General features: G+C 46.4%; 2 protein-coding genes across 4 annotated transcripts in view; both read right to left on the reverse strand.

The window, feature by feature from the left end:
• Positions 1–11,595, reverse strand: part of BRICD5 (BRICHOS domain containing 5) — a 23,432-nt gene extending 11,837 nt beyond the window's left edge. The window contains exons 1-2 of one of the 3 annotated variants that reach the window (XM_087912617.1): positions 11,494–11,595; positions 3,998–4,129 (exon numbers count right to left, since the gene is read on the reverse strand). In XM_087912617.1, the coding sequence (XP_087768743.1) occupies positions 3,998–4,129; positions 11,494–11,595 (234 nt within the window). Of the gene's footprint in view, positions 1–3,997; positions 4,130–5,065; positions 5,450–5,539; positions 5,749–11,493 lie in introns of those variants that run through there. The other 2 variants (XM_026704082.2, XM_087912615.1) reach the window with 2 other exon arrangements.
• On the reverse strand, positions 9,919–15,377 carry PGP (phosphoglycolate phosphatase). The gene is made up of 2 exons (XM_026704084.2): positions 14,721–15,377; positions 9,919–11,930 (listed from the first exon to the last, which is right to left on the reverse strand). Exons 1-2 carry the CDS (start codon positions 15,334–15,336, stop codon positions 11,605–11,607), a joined length of 942 nt encoding a protein of 313 aa, XP_026559869.1. The 5' UTR covers positions 15,337–15,377; the 3' UTR covers positions 9,919–11,604.
• Positions 15,378–15,390: the final 13 nt, after the last annotated feature.

Here is a 15,390-nt window from a genome sequence, read left to right on the forward strand (position 1 = left end):
TGGGTTTCATTGGACTGGCTCCCATACAGATTAATATAGATTAACAGATTTGGAAAGAACCTTGTAGGTCATCCCCCACCCGACCCAAAAGGAGACCCTACACCATTTCTGACAAATGGCGGTCCAATCTCTTCTTGAAAGCTTCCAATGATGAAGCTCCCATAACTTCCGAAGGCAACTTCTGTTCCACGGGTTGATAGTTCTCACTGTCAGAAAATGTCTCCTTATTTCCAGGTTGAATCTCTCCTTGTTCAGTTTCCAGCCATTGTTCCTTGTCTGGCCTTTGAGTGCTTTAGAAAACAGCTTGACCTCTTCCCCTCTGTGGCTGCCCCTCAAATATTGGAACACTGCTAATATCTCCCCTGGTCTTTCTCTTCCCTAGTCTAGCCATGCCCAATTCCTGCAACCGTTCATCGTATGTTTTAGCCTCCAGTCCACCATGTTCTTCTGATGCATGGGACATTGTGAGATTTCACTTTGAGGCTGCTCTGATACGGTTGTCCGAATTGTAATTAATGGAGAGGATGCGGATAAATCCACGACACCTTCACTTTCTGCTTTACTTTACATTACTGGAGAGATCATCTCAATTTAAGACACAGATGACCGAACTCACAAGCTCCAAGCATCCTGCTTTCTTCACCAGGACCAAATGGCTCAAAGTCCTCCCAGAAAATGATGCTAGATTCCCACCTCAGGTATCTCCCTAGGATCTGCACAGTTAAAATCCAACTTCGAGTTAATCTGAGTAACTCAACCCAGATGCCAGGAATAGTCCTTGCAGAGTCTCTATGCCAGGACTGTCATGGTGAGGGAGGGACTGAAGGGGGGGATAAGCTGGGGGGGGGGGAGGACTAGCACGAGAGGAATCGAAACTACACATTGTGCTGTTCTCTGAGAGCCGCCAGCTGCTCCAAGGTCACATAATGGAATGCAGAACCAGGCTAGAAAGCCAGGGACTTTTACCCAAACAGTTTAATTGGACGCTTAAAGATAACCAGGGGGAAAGTTGGGAACAAGGGAAACGTTAACCAGATGCTTTGGGCGTGAAAATCCCAGATCTGGTTTTGCTTCTTCTGTAACCACTTGGCTTTAGTAAAGTGTACTTTCATTAACAATGGATTCAAGTCTTCCTTTTCTGACTGACCGATTTGGGACGAATGATACTCTGCAAATATTTTTCCCTCCTTTATCCAGAAGGAACTAAGTCATATTAAGCACACTGGTGGGAATCATTTTTTTTTTACTAGTGGTTCTGTGGGCGTGGCTTGGTGGGCATGGCAGGGGAAGGATACTATAAAATCCCCCTTCCCTCCCCACCTCACTAACCTGCTTTCCAGCTCCGTTCTCCTCTGAAGAGCAACCAAAGAAGACCCAGCCAATCAGCTGGGACTCAATGGGAGGCAGAGAAGAGATGGGGTTGGCAGGGCCAGTCAGAGGTGGGATTGGCCAGTTCTCCGAACTGCTCAAAATTTATCCAGAACTGGTCAGAACCGGCTGAATACCACATCTAATTAAGCAGATTATTGACCAGTTCTCTTCAGATGTGATGTAGGCAGAAAAAAATAGCTATTTCTACCATCACCCCCATCTTTGTTAGTGCAAGATAATCCTTAAGAATAATCCTTGCCAGGATTGCATGGGGTAGAATTTGCTTCACTGCAGGTGTGCTCCTGGCATCTCTTCTGCAGATGCAATCAGTTCTTCTGGAAGGTGCGATTCCGGTTCTCATTCAAGTGATGACCAAGGACTTGGATCAAACGGCACCAGAAACAACCAAAGTTCCTTAAAACCCAGTAGGGTCCATCTGGTGCCTGGGGGAGGAGGGGAGAGAGAACTATACAATTGTGTTCCAAACCCAGAGGTGGGATTCAAATTTTTAACAACTGGTTCTGTGGGCGTGGCTTAGGTGTGGGCATGGCTTAGTGGTCATGTGACTAGGTGGGTGTGGCTTGGTGGTCATGTTATTGGCTGGGTGTGGCCAACTCAATATCACTCACATCGAGGCACGCATCTCCTCGCCTGGCCTCTCGTGACTGTGGGGATGCTGGAACAGCCGTAAGTGTGAAAAATGGTCATAAGTCACTTTTTCAGTGCCACTGTAACTTTGAATGGTCCCTTCACACAAGCAAAGTACCAGCAAAGGAGGGGAAAAAAACTCCAGAGAAGTTCCAGAGACAGGAAGTCTAGTCCTGCCAAGAATGTAATAAGGGTTAACGGGGAAGCAGTTTCTGTAAGCAACCCCAGAATGTTTCCTTCCTGCCTTCCTTACAGGATTAGCCCAGTAATTTCTTCTAACAACCGGTTCTCCGAACTGCTTAGAATGTTAAAAACCGGTTCTAGCGAATAGGTGCGAACCTGTAGAATCCCACCCTTGCCCAAATCCCTGCAGGAGGGTGCAGCCAAGGGAACTCAAGGCCAACAGAAGTGTTTTGCCTGTGACCGGGCACCGATGGCAGCATCACCCAGTTCCAGACCACGTCACTACATGAGATAAAGACCAGATCTGCCCTTTGACCCCCACTAGGAGTTGGGCCGGAGATGACAGCCATGGACTAGAGACACTTGTCTGAAATGGTATTGGTCAGTGATGGCTAACCCTTTCAGCACTCGGGTGCCCAAAGCGCGCACTATTCCATTCCATTCCATTCCAGTCCAGTCCAGTCCATTCTATTCTTAATTCCATTCCATTCCATTCTATTCTTAATTCTATTCCATTCCATTCCATTCTATTCTATTCCATTACATTCTTAATTTATTCTATTCTATTCTATTCTATTCTATTCTATTCTATTCTATTCTATTCCATTCCATTCTATTCCTATTCCTATTCCTATTCCCAGTTTAGGACTTCAAAATAGTACTTCTCTGTGGTTTGACAACGAAGAATAATAATTAGCTTTTGAGCATTTCATGGGGGTTTATTCCGTTTTGGTAGGACTGTTCAGCCTTTCAAACTAGATGCTGATAAGTTCTTCTGGCCCACACGGGACTGAAAAATTGCAGACAGATTGCGTGCGAATCTTTAAAGCAGTGGTAGTTTGTCTTGGGATCAAGCAGCTGATCCTGGAAAAAGATGCAGTTGCTTTAATGAACTGCAGACCCAGGAAGTACAGACTTCTGTGTGCATGGAGGTTGTTGCCCTTCTTGTCTTGCACACAGATCCATGCCATTTCCCCTCCCCCGCCCCATTTTTAAGATTAAACCTCATACATTTCAATAAAATAAGAGATTAAATCTCATAGGTTTCAGTGGCATTATATGATTAAGAGCAGTTTTGACAGGGCAGCCGATTACCAAGAGGGGTCACAAGGAGGATCGGGCTGCCCTTTGTCTGGGACGAAAGAATTTGGATTCCTGCCCTGAGCAAAAGGTTGGACTGGACAGCCTCAAAAGGCCCCTTCAACTCTAGGATTCTATTGTCTTCTCTATTCTTCTACGAAGGTTGATATACCTCTAGTATTATCAATGCAATTTGGTAGGAAAAAAAAAATATTTTATACAAATTGAACAATCTGTGGAAGATAACAGGAAGAAAGAGCCGGTTTGGTGTAGTAGTGAAGGAGCTGGCCTAGAAGCCAGGAGGTGGCGAGTTCTAATCCTGCCTTAGACGTGGATGTAGCTTTGGGCCAGTCACTCACTATCAGCCCAGTCCCACCTCATAGGGTTGTCAATAGGGAAGACGTATTAAGCATTTTCACTGCCTTGAGTTATTTACCAAAAGATATAAAGATGGGATAAAAGAAATCTTTTTTTAAAAAAGGGCTCTCCTCTTCCTCCTTCTCTCCCCCCTCCTCCTCCTTCTCCCAGCATGCTATCCATTCTTCAAAGGGATGATGGCTTCCCTCCTTCAAACTGAGAGTGTCTTCAGCATGGTTTTTGCAAGGCCGCAGCCTTGTCTTGCTCAGACAGATGGAGAGAATAATTTTTCGGCTACTTCCTTGCAAAAGAATTGAGCGTTGGGGCTAACAGTGCCTGGCAGAAGGCCACGTCTTACCTTGGGCGAAACCTGGGTGAAGCTGACAGTTGCTGCCACCATGATGCAGATAATTCCACAGGTCAACAGAATGGAGAGGGTGGCCCCAAATATCCTGGAGGGGTTGTGGGATTCCACTGGAGGGGGCTTTTCCTAAATGGAAGAGAGGGAAAATTAGTCCTCAAAAAAGTGCCTGGATTCCATTGTCGGTTTCACTGATTGAACAGTGAAGATATCACCCAGTTATTTTTGAACTGTGTGAAATGCATAGCGCTGGAATGGAGCAAACTCCTCCAGGGATCTTAATCAGAATTATGTAAGATAATGTAAACTAATATTTAGGGCCATTGCTTGATGTGCAAGTTTTCAAAAGCTATAGATATTCCCAAGAGTTAGAGAAATTTGTCTTGGCCACAGCATGTAAATAATCTGTAAATTGTACGGTCTTCCTGTAGCCCTAGAAAATATGGCATCCAACTGACTTATTTTGGTTATCAGATTGATTATCTATATCTAATCTATCTAATCTATATCTATACAACTGCCTGCCTGCCTGTGTTTGCCTGCCTGCCTATCCATTCTTCCCTCCCTCCCTCTCTCTTTCTTTCATCTATCTATCTATCTATCTATCTATCTATCTATCTATCTATCTATCTATCTATCTATCTATCGTATCTATCTATGGTATCTATCTATAGTATCTATCTATCTATCTATCTTTTATCATCTCTCTATTATGTATTTTTTTTCTCATGAACACTGAGAGTATATGCACCAAAGCAAATTCCTTGTGTGTCCAATTATACTTGGCCAATAAAGAATAAATCTAATCTATTCTATTCTATTCTGTTGTTCTGTTCTGTTCTACTCCTATCCTACCCTACCCTACCCTACCCTACCCTACTCTATTCTATTCTACTCCTATCCTATCCTACTCTACTCTACTCTACTCTATTCTTTTTCTATTCTATTCATCTACGTATCTCATCTCTCTCTCTCTCCATTTATCTCTCTCTCTCTCAATATACATGTACACAAACACACATACAAAGAATGTATAAACTTACAGCAAAGAAGAAACGTAATTACCTGAGCATCTTTTCCGAGAAAGGATTAATGTGGGACTTGCTCTCAGACTAGCGCTCTCATCTAATGGCACCTACAACACAAAGCTCCCCCTTCAGCCTCTCCAAATGGGTCCTTCCAGATGTGAAGGGCCAGCCAGACCAAGGCGTCTGGTTGTGGGAACCCCGAGGAGATTAATTCCTTACGGGACATGGTAGCTAGCAGGTGCCTCCAAGGTGGTTCTCTACGTGGGGAAAGGAGATTCGAAAGCAGGCTGCGGAGTTTTCAACCTATGGAGTAGCGCTGGACCCAGGAGCGATGGAGGGGCTTCACTTAAGCATCGTCTTTTCTCTTCGCCGGGGCAACATGGAGGGAGCCCAGGGCATCTAGCGGCTCTAAGCCATTTGGGGACACAAGACTCGACCCCTTCCTTGCAAGCAGGGAGTCCGGGCTGCGGCCCTCCCTGGGCAAACCTGGTGGGGAGGGAAGGCTACTTACTGCATTGAGAGTGGTGTTGTGGGCCACGGCCTGCTCCTCCATGCCAGATCTCCCTTTTCCTTGAAGTGAGTCGAGGCTTTGCAATTCCAAAGCTCCCCGTTAGAAACTCAAGAAGGTGCCCAGGAGAGCCAGGTGAGCAGTGCCCCCGGATTCCCAGCCTGGGCAGAGGCATGTGGAGGTGAAACTCAGACTACCTAGTGGGTGGAGGGAAGGGGGGCTGCAGAGAGATGCTGGCCGGGCCCCAGTGAGGCTTGCCCTGCCCTGCCCGGAGAGACAGCCGAGGCATTCATGGGAGCACAATCGAGGGCTTTGTGTCAGGGCCCTTGCACGCTGGCAGATGTTCCAGGGCTCCGCAGCCTTTCCTTGGAGGAAGGAACCTGGCTGGGGGAGAGCAGCTGTCTGCCCCCAGGCCCCGAGAGCAAAGGTTGGGGGTGGTGGGTGGGTGGCGAATGCCTGGCTTGCCTACCAGCTCCAGCGTTTCGTCTTCCACTCCCTCCAGAGAGATGCTCTTTGCTCCCCGCATTTTCACCTGCTTATTTCCACGCACAAGGAAAAGGAGGTGGAAACTGATCAAGGAGAGAAGCAACTTAGAACTAAGGAGACATTTCCTGACAGTTGAAACAATTAACCAGTGGAACAACCTGCCTCCAGAAATTATGGATGCTCCAACACGGGAAGTTTTTAAGAAGATGTTGGACAAACTTTTGTCTGAAGTGGTGCAGGGTTTCTTGCCTAGGCAGGGGGTTGGACTAGAAGACCTCCAAGGTCCCTTCCAACTGTTCTGTACTGTTCTGTTCTGTTCTGTTCTGCTCTATTTTATATTCTATTCTATTCTGTTCTGTTCTGTTCTGTTCTGTTCTGTTCTATTCTAATTTTGGAACCTCAGGGACAAGAAGCCATCAGATAAGAAAACAGTTTTCTCCCACAACTTTGTTTTGATAGAGTCCATTTGCTGTATTTGATTGTTAGTTTCAAATGGCTTTTTGATTAGCTTACGCTTCGTTTTTTTCTGAAAACTCAGAAACTGGGTGAATTCATAGACCAACTTGAGAATGTTGTGCGAATGCCGTCAATATGTCACAAAACCATGTCTGTTGTGAAATACAGTTGCTTCCTTTGGTTTCCCCTACCCTTCCTCTTCCTCCCTCCCCAGCCCTCTCTTTCTATCTCCTTCAAGGTTGCAAGGCCCTTGTGGGAGGAAAGTTCTAGACTTCCTGTTTTGAGAAAGTAGAGAACATCTGCACTTTTGAGTATGCAAATTTCCTTTGCAAGCGTGAAAAGGAGCTTCGATTCCTGTTTCGTCCATGGCACGAAAAGTAACTATCAGGACAGCAATGTGGAAGGGGCTTGCCTGGTTTGAAGATTATTTTGATTTTTTTTCCCAACCTAGCTCACAACTTTGCTGTTTGATCTGCACCTACTAAAGGATTTCAAGATTGGCCACAGGTCAGCTCCAGGTGGCCACACTCTTCTCACCTGGAGTTGAAAAGAGAGTGATGCAAACCCAAAGCTCACCATATCCCCCCATTGTGCAGAAAACTCTCCGTTTGCAATCTGCACGGACACTAAGTAAGCAGGACTAGTCAGCTCTCCATATTCCTTGATGTCTTTAACAGTTGGAAGGGATCTTGAGGGTCATCTAGTCCAACCCCCCCCCCAAAAGCAGGAGATCCTACACCATTTCTGACAGATGGCAGTCCAGTCTCTTCTTGAAAGCCTCAAGTGATGAAGCTCCCACAACCTCTGAAGGCAACTTCTGTTCCATTCGGTTGATTGTTCTGTCAGGAAATTCCTCCTTATTTCCAGGTTGAATCTCTCCTTGATCAGTTTCCATCCATTGTTGTCTAGCCTACAGGTGCCTTGGAAAATAGCTTGACCCCCTCCTCCTCTCTGTGGCAGCCCCTCAAATATTGGAAGGCTGCTCTCCTGTCTCCCCTGGTCCTTCTCTTCCCGAGACTAGCCAGGCCCAGTTCCTGCAACCGTTCTTTATATGCCTTAGTCTCCAGTCCCCTCATCATCCTGGTTGCTCTTCTCGGCACTTTTTCTAGAGTCTCAACATCTTTTTTAATAGAGCGATGACCAAAACTGGATGCAGTAGTCTAGGTGTGGCCTTTCTAAGGCTTTATAGAGTCCTGCTAGAGGACTGAAAAGAGATTCCAGAGCAAGCCTGCTCTGAGATCTGGGCCACCCGGGCCTGTCATCATTTGTCATCTTTCTGTGGCACACCTGCCCTCTTCTCTGGCCAAGCAATCCTACCTGGCAAGAGATCACACCAGCCTCCCTCCTCCTTCTGAGACCCTCTGATAACAAGAGGTGGGATGGAGGAGATGAAATGCTTTTATACCAAGCCTTCTCATTCCCCACCTTCAAACAAGTGTATTTGTGCACAGCACAGCTCGAGCTTAAAACTGGGCACCGTTCCCACAACCCTCCCTCTATTATGCCTGAAAAGCTGAGCTCTGCAGTCCCTCTAGTTTGCTAGTAAACTGGGTATGTCTAGTCTAAGGAGGAGACGTGCTAGGGCTGAGATGGGTTTGCATTTGTGAGTTTTGGGTTTGCAACTATAGATCAACCCGGTCCTTTTGTGGGTACAAACCTGTCTGGCCACAAAGTTCCTTTGCTGATAAAGACACCAGTGCAACCCTTTGCTTTATAATCTTGTTTTCCAAAAATTCCCCGCTTCAAACAAATCTATTTGGCTTCTGGAACTGCTTCTTAGTTCCTTTGGGGAGTAGGTGGGGCACAACTGGGGTTCATGACTACCGAACGTGCCTTTTTACTCAGTGACCATATGCCAGCTGGGTTTTTGGGGAAGGGACCTGGGGTGTAAATTGGATGCTAGCATGTATTGGGTTTCAGATAGAATTCATTTGGAGTTGGCTGATGGAGCGGGAGATGAGAAGATCCCTTTGATGTAGACTTCTTATGGTGGGTTGCAAGGAGTGCTCTAGCTCCAGTAAAATACAGATCTCTTCCAGATCCAGAGCCATTTGATGTCCCTAGGGAAAATCCGGACTTGATCCTTTTCCTCTGGAGGCCCCCGTCTCCAAGGCAGCAGAAAGGTGTGCCAGATATTCTGCTTATTCTTTTTGTGAGGTTTTGCAATCTTCCTTCTTGCCAGAAGTCTGTCCTGCTGCAGCAGCAATTGAACTTGTTGGACTCATCAGAGCCTGACGCCAAACACTATTTTTACTGTATGGACTCAAAAACACCCTCGTGGAGTTTGCAATTCATTTGATGTTCCTTGGGGGGAGGAGAAAATTCCCAACTTCAACTTCCATTTCCCACATTTCTTTTATTCATGCTGTTAATTATTGCAAGCTTTTGTTAAAGCCTTCCTAGAACAGTCCTTTGGAGTAAGGCACGTAAACAGTTGTTGGAAGATGTTAAGGGAAAAAAAGACCCCATATGCTGAGAAGCACCACAATTCTGGATGCAGTTCAACGAATTACGACTTGACTCAAACCTTGCCTCCTTTGGGGGATGGGTTACATTGAAAACTATGGTCTCACAGGAGACGGATGGGCCGAGATAATTTATAACAAGCCAAGATGAGGCCTTGAGAATTCTCACCATCATCTTTCAACCATTCTACACCTTGTCCATCAACTTCCTTACCCCGCTGCCTGATGAAAAAGCCAGGTCATCACCGTTTTTCTGAAGGCCAACAGGGAGAAGGGCTGGTATCTGGGGAGGGACGCGGGGGGGGAGAGCTATCCTGAAAGATAGGCACCATAAGAGACCCAGCCTCTACCGGGTGACCATACATAAAGAGGAGCCAGAACATACCAATCCTGGCCAGATCTAGCAGGATGGGCAGAAATTATGTGGAAAGGTGACCTCAAAATTACCCTGGCCCCATCCCTTAAAGACTATAGGGCTTTAGCTCTGGGTCTCCAACCTTGGCCACTTTAAGACTTGTGGACTTCAACTCCATGCTGGCTGGGGAATTCTGGGAGTTGAAGTCCACAAGTCTTAAAGTGGCCAAGGTTGGAGCCCCCTGCTTTAGACTATAAAAATGACCACCTGAATTTTGAACTGCATACAGACCACACACAGCGGGGGCTTCCTGGGCAAAGAATCAAGTCTTTAGGGCCTTATGAAAGGCCAGCAGTACCAGGGTACACTAACTTCTGGAAGGAGAATGTTCTATATGGTTCACATTGAGTGCCTTGCTGTGTTGTAACCAATCAAATAGAAGCAGTAAAATGCCCATCTTTGTAACCCCAGCCCTGTTCCAGGTTTTGCTTAATGGTTTCTCCTTACCCAACCTATCAATAAATCAATATATGTAGGGGTGCCTTGGGGGTCTCATTTAAAATACTCCTAAGGGAAAAAATTTTTCCTTTAGTGTAAAATGAAAAGATGACACACACAAAAAGGAAGCAAACATTATGTTTAATGTGACTTTAATGTGTCTGGACTGAAGTTAGATAGCAGTTTTACAGTGCCCACTTGAGAATTTGACAGTGCAGCTTGTTAAGAAAAGATACAATGAAAGCAGATGGCCGGTTCCACTTTGTGGCCAGCTTGTTTGAGCAACTGCTCTGACCATCTAAGCATTTAATGTAGATTTGACATGGTCCTGAATCTTTCTGGAACTGTCTCAGAACAAGTCCTCCCAAGAGATCCATTTTCTTTTCTTTTTTTATTGGTTCACAGAGTTTACATAATCAAAAGAGAACAATTTTTTAGACTTACAAATAAAAAGCTGATAAACTGAAAAGGAAAAAAGAGAAAAATTATTTGAAGACGTAATCATCTATCTTTTAGCACTTCAAAAGCAGTGGAGAGATTAATGTAATTTATAATCGCAGAATGTCTTCCACTATAGATAATGCAATTATTGCTGTATGAAAAAGTCAGAAATTTCAAGCACCTTCAATATTGAAAATGCTGCCCATGCAAGATAACTGAAATACATTTGAAGCAAAAAAAGAAGTATCTTTCCTTGGCTCCCAATTTTTTAAAGTCTTTGTCTACATACTTATTAAAGGTGACAATCTGGCAACTGATTCTGCAAGAAAACTACCTGAGCACCTCAAAAGTGCAGTCATGTTTACTGCAGACCGACAAGGCAAAAATGGTTCATACATCTGTTTTCGGCAAGTGCCAAGAAAGATCTGCAAAAGATGTTTCTTGTGTCCTATCAACAACCCAGAAGATTCCAATAGGAAGCACTAAATATGTTAATATAGTTGCTTCATCAACACTGACTTCAAAATGGCTTTAAGAAAAAAACAACCCTGCATCTATTTAAGATACTGAAGAACAAAATGCTAGTAAATTCACTGTTGCCATGAAGAATTCCCACTATCAACTGACTGATAAATGAACTCAGCATTCTATCCTGACACTTAGTCAAATAATTCAAATACGATTCAATCTGATTTCTGAATGGACTTTTTTTTTACATGTTTGACCAATAAAACCAATTTGCAATAGGCTGTTAAAATAGGCACCATAATCAGAAATTCTAAAGAATGTCTAGAGAAACGTATGAAGCCTGATGGTGTATTTCTTGTTTTGCATATAAAGCAGTGCAAATGCCACTGGGCAGGAGCAAAAAAATTACGAATGGATACACAATGATTTCCATTCCCCTGAAATATCTGACCCAGAACCCAAGTAATCACAAAAACCAACCTTAAAATCAAGTCTCAGATACCAGAGCAGCTGCCCTTAAGACTGCTCAATTCCCTGAATTTCCAAAGATTGCATTACAAAACACCACAGTGCAAGGTTTAAACAGAAGCCTGCTCAGTCCGTCAGCTCAGATGAACAGGCCTCCACCCTGATACTTGAACACCAGCCAGACACAGCTTGATGTGTCTGAAAGCTGATAGACACACACACACACACACACTTCCCTCTTTCTTTCAAAGTGCATTTTTTAAACAGGAATTTGTAAACAGAGAACTCAATTTGAATGTTGTGCACGAAAATCATCTTACTTTTGCAAGCAGCAATTGCGTGCACCGCAGTAACTGAGAAAATACTACCAGCCTGAAGAGACTGCAGGTGCCTTGGGGTGAAGAAAGACCTCTGCAGAGCATCTCCCTTCCTTAATCGGTGAGAGCAGGGAGGAGGTCCCCTATGCTATCCACGTAATAATCGGGGACCAGGTTTCTGCGTTCAGGACAGCCGCTGTTGAGGTGGCCCTTAACCTCATCCAGTGTCGTGACCCCGGTGAGAGTGAGGAGGGTGGTCAAGCCGCAGGTGTTGCCCATGAGGATGTCTGTGTCCAGGCGGTCACCAACCATGATTGTGCGCGCAGGGTTAATCTTAAACTCGCTGGCCACACACTCAAACATGAAGCGGCTGGGCTTGCCCACAATGAAGGCTTCCCGCTCTGCAGCTGTCTCCACTGCCTTGACAAGGCAGCCCGTCCCTAAAGGAAGACAGACCAAAAAAAGAGGAAAAAAATGAAGAAATCAGCAAGCAAAGGGTTTGGGGGGCGGGCAGATGCAGTAGTGAGGAACTGGTGCAAACCAGAGCAGGCCATATAACTTAGTCTTTACTTTGCTATAGGAAAAAAAAACCCTGTATGGCTGAAGTTGGGGATGTCCTGCCCCTTCGGGCCTGAAGTTGACACAACTTTTTGCTTGCGTTGCCTTTGCTCAAGCTTTTGTTTTGCTGGATTTTATGGCCACCATGCAATCCCAGAAGAAATGCCACTTCTTAATGGAGGGACTGTAGAAGTGGTGTCCTTGCAGCTATGCCTGTTCCAAAAGGCTTTTTCAGCTTCAGATCCAAAGTCAGCACATCCCCAGATCCAGGGAGTGATGGCAACACTAGAAGGAAATGCATGTATGCAGTGGTGGGATTCAAATAATTTTAACAACCGGTTCTCTGCCCTAATGATTTCTTCCAACAACCAGTTCACCAAACTGCTCAGAAAGTTAATAACTGGTTCTCCTGAAGTGGTGTGAGCTGGCTGAATCCCACCACTGCATGTATGCCACAATTATCATTCCAAACATCAGCTAAGCAATGAAAAACCATGATGCAATGGATAAACAGACTTCAGGACCACAGAATTTAAGTTTCTGTGGACAGAACCCTATTTCTGTTATGTGATAAGCATTATCCCAGGAAAAAAAAGAACATGTATACACAAAATGGGAAATTTTGTTCTTGAACCTGAAATAAACGAATTGCATTTGGCAGGTCCTAGGTGGACTATCATCTAGTTGAACCAAGGACATATTATTTATTCTGGGTAAAACAAAATCTAACTGGTCTTATGTAGGTGAAGGCCTCTCTCTCCTCTCCTCCTCCATGTGCCACCCACGACACATCCATGTGCTGTTCCCTGCTTTTCCTTAGGCATTGACAATGTTTCACGCACAGAATACTTAATATTCTCATGTGCACATCACTCTCTCCATCTTCCTAGCCACGCATGGAATGTTTTGTAACAACACAAACGGTGGAACTGGGATAGGATAGCTTGTTAAATGCCCTATTAGACCCAAAGTCTGTTCTAAATGGTATTTACTTATATTTGAACATCACAGATACTGGATGGAACAGCAGGATATAAACCAATTAAATAATGATTATTACTCTACACGTGGCTTTAATCCAGGACCTGTGAATGGGGCTTTACTGCTGGGGGAGGGGGCTGTATGCAGCTTCCACTAACACAATTCCAAGAAAAAAAATCTCTATTCCCAGTATAATTAGTATAAGGTTGTTTAGGGTTATGCCTTTCCCTCTTAGGATTAAACTGAAAGAGGTTTAGCGTATAAGTCACTGGATCAAGCTAAGAATTTACTAGTGGGAAGGCAAGAGATGTGATCTTGCAGAGCCTCGGAGCCTTAGCTGAGCCAAAGAGGCTTCTGAGTGGCCCAAGTACAGGTAGTCCTCGACTTACAACAGTTCACTTAGTGACTGTTCAAAGTTACACCGGCACTGAAAAAAAAAGTGACTTAGGACAGTCTTTCACACTTGCGACCATTGCAACATCCCCATGGTCACCTTATCAAATTTCGGATGCTTGGCAATTGACTCACACATATGACTGTTGGTCATGGTCACCCTTTGCGACCTTCTGGGAAGCAACGGGAGAAGCCAGATTCACTAACACCATCAGGGTTGCTAGTTTTCTGTTAATGCAGAGGTCTCCAACCTTGGCAACTTTAAGAGTTGTGGACTTCAACTCCCAGAATTCTCCAGCCAGCATTCAATTCTGGGAGTTGAAGTCTACAAGTCTTAAAGTTGCCAAGGTTGGAGACCTCTGCTCTAAACATGTGGAATATCAGATTAAGAGCCATGTAGATTAAATGCTAAGGCGAAGAAAGAAACACTCCAGTCTTCTAAGGGCTCTGATTTGGCCTGTGACAGCAACAGCCCCGTGGAAGGATGCAGGAGAAGAGGAAACTCCCGCACACCTCATTTTAAGCTCTGGGTTAATCAGGAGAGGATACTACACAATTACTGCTGCCTAGGTATGAATGACCAGGACCGAAATGAAGAATTGGCTTCAAAGTTTGAGAAATTAGTTCAAGCAGACAACTACATATTTAGCTCAAACATAAATCTATTATCTGGCTGTGCAGCAACTAGATTTAAAACTGCTCCTAGCAGTAAGTTTTTTTGCACCAATAAAAGCTAGCAAAATTGCATCTGGATATTAACGCAGGGATCTTAAAACTCATCTGGAGAAGTTAGTAGGCAAAGGGCAGAAGCCAGAAATGGGGATTTCAACAGGAACAAACACAAAGTCCCAAAATTTGATAGTTGGCTTCAAGGACACCAAAAAGGAGAAAGGTCTGGGATCTTGGTGGATAAATACGAACTTACAAAGTGATATAACCACAAAGAAAATATGATTAGCTGACTCAACAGAAAGACTGGCTGGAGAATTCTGGGAGTTGAATCCCACAAGTCTCAAAGTTGCCCAGTTTGGGGACCGCGGTGTTAATGGTTCACTGTGGCAAGGAAAGTCGTAAAACGGGTCAAAGTGTCACTGCACCAGTGCCTCGCTTAGCAACATAAACCGTGGTCCTAAGTCGAGGACTGCCTGCACGAGTTGCTTAGAACTCCACCGCCCCGGCTTTACTTGACCCCCACCCTCCACCCCCGCCCTCTCTTTTCTGGCTACTGGCGGGTTGCAAAGGTGGGCCGCCCGGTGCATCCAGCAGCGGGGCTCCGTCCCCCCGCGGCCGCCACGTACCGGGCACTGCGCTGCCGCCCTCCAGCGGGAGGCGGTTGTCGCGGTTGGTGCCGACCAGCAGGCAGCCGCGCCCGTCGCCGTCGCCCCGCAGCAGGTAGCGCAGCGCCAGGCAGAGCTTGCCGTAGGCGAAGTGCTCGTCGTAGCCCACCAGCACGGCGCGCACCGAGGGGTCCAGCGGGGCGCGCGCGCCGAAGTGGGCGGAGCCCGGCTCGGGGGCGGGGCCGACGCCCAGGTGGGCCACGCCCAGCGCCTCCAGCTCCGCGCTCAGCGCCGGCCCGCCCAGCACGTAGGCGGCGGCGCCCGGCGGGAGCGCGCGGCTGAGGTGCCGCGCGGCGCAGTAGGCGGAGCCGAAGACCTGGCCGGGCTCCGCGGGCGGGAAGCCCAGGCGCCGCAGCTTCTCGGTGTAGGCCTGGCGCGTCCGTGAGGAGTTGTTGGTCACGTAGCAGAGCCGCTTCGCGCCGTGCGCTTCCAGGCGGTGCAGCGTCTCGGCCGCGCCAGGCAGCGCCGCCTCGCCCCGCCACAGCACGCCGTCGCAGTCGAAGAGCATCGCCTCCGTCTGGGACAGCAGCTGCCGGGCCAGCGCCGCGTCCAGCCGCCGGCACTCCTTGGCCGCCATCGTGGGACGGCGGATGAGAGGACGGGCGCCGGGGCTCAACGCCTCACGAGCTCC

The sequence above is a fragment of the Pseudonaja textilis genome, chromosome 14 (genome assembly GCF_049901715.1).
Source record: "Pseudonaja textilis isolate UNSWEBS1 chromosome 14, rPseTex1.2, whole genome shotgun sequence".
Taxonomy (NCBI): Eukaryota; Metazoa; Chordata; class Lepidosauria; order Squamata; family Elapidae; genus Pseudonaja; species Pseudonaja textilis.

Coding starts and splice junctions, on each gene's coding strand:
- PGP (XM_026704084.2), bottom strand. CDS start 15,336: ATGGCGGCCAAGGAGTGCCGGCGGCTGGACGCGGCGCTGGCCCGGCAG. Junction 11,931..14,720: donor GGGCGGCAGCGCAGTGCCCG/GTACGTGGCGGC, acceptor GTCTTCCTTTAG/GGACGGGCTGCCTTGTCAAG.